This window comes from Fulmarus glacialis, unplaced genomic scaffold, assembly GCF_000690835.1.
Source record: "Fulmarus glacialis isolate BGI_N327 unplaced genomic scaffold, ASM69083v1 scaffold29194, whole genome shotgun sequence".
Classification (NCBI taxonomy): Eukaryota; Metazoa; Chordata; class Aves; order Procellariiformes; family Procellariidae; genus Fulmarus; species Fulmarus glacialis.
In genome coordinates this window covers 4,538-5,477 of record NW_009207835.1, presented here as the reverse complement: position 1 = coordinate 5,477, position 940 = coordinate 4,538, and the positions used below count along the sequence as shown (strand labels likewise).

General features: G+C 56.6%; 1 protein-coding gene across 1 annotated transcript in view; it reads left to right on the top strand.

Annotated features, from left to right (window-relative positions):
* Window positions 1-10: 10 nt before the first annotated feature.
* The window catches only part of NOP16 (NOP16 nucleolar protein), a 2,224-nt gene continuing 1,294 nt past the window's right edge, over window positions 11-940 (top strand). The window contains exons 1-2 of the mRNA XM_009576280.1: window positions 11-141; window positions 815-884. Of these exons, the coding sequence (XP_009574575.1) occupies window positions 85-141; window positions 815-884 (127 nt within the window). The 5' untranslated portion in view covers window positions 11-84. The remainder of the gene's footprint in view (window positions 142-814; window positions 885-940) is intronic.

Sequence of the window (940 nt, the reverse complement as noted above, 5' to 3'; positions counted from 1 at the left end):
CGATGCCGGTGCCTGTCTCCACGCAGCTCGCATATCCGCCATGCCTGGGATCCGACCAAGTCGGTGGCGCAGAACCTGGCCGAGATGGGCCTGGCCGAGGATCCCAACAAGGCCGTCCCCATCCCCAAGAAGAAGCTGCTGGTAAGTGCGGCCGTGCGCCATCGGGGAAGGGCAGGGGGGCTCGGCTGGGGCTGGTCCTTTTTGGGGGGGGGGAGGGCGGGGCCGGGACACACAGCCGGGCTGGGGAAGAACAGCGCGGAGAGCAGCCTGCCTTGGAGCGTGGGTCAGGTGGCTCTGGATCAGTCTCTGTAGGTGGATGGGTGTCTTATCGTTATTAATACACTTTCCTTGCCAAGATCCTGGCGTGGGAACAAGCTACGGTGTCACACGGAAATAATGGGCTTTGGAACAAGTGTAAATAACGTCAGTCAATCTCCTGGGACTTGCCAGAGAGAGGTGGGGTTGGGAACGCTGCAGCCGAGTTGCTCCTGATAACAAAGAAAGCCTCTTTGTCTACAGCAGCGCCAGCCTGGCCGGCCTGCATCGGTGGGCAATGCTTCCAGGCAAAAGGTGGCCCCATGAAACATCACACTCATGTTTGCTACGTGTCTCCGTTCACACGGTATTGCTTGGGTGACAGGCTTGCCCACGGGCTAGCTTAATGGTGCAAATAAGGCTCTATTTAAGCCATTTGAGATTTGCTGGTCCTTGCAGCTGTTGTATAAGCAGTTGGAGTTTTGCGAGCAACGTATGGGGACACAGCTGTCTGCTAAATGGGTTTTTCTTGAGTTGCCTTCTTTCTCATTTTACACAGGGGATGGAAGTGGAAAGCGATGGACGGGAGCAAGGAAAGAAAATAGTGCGGAAGCCCTATGTGGTGAACGGTCAGTGCTGCTTCTGTGCTCCCCGGGGAGTGCTTCACCACCTCCAGCCTTGACAG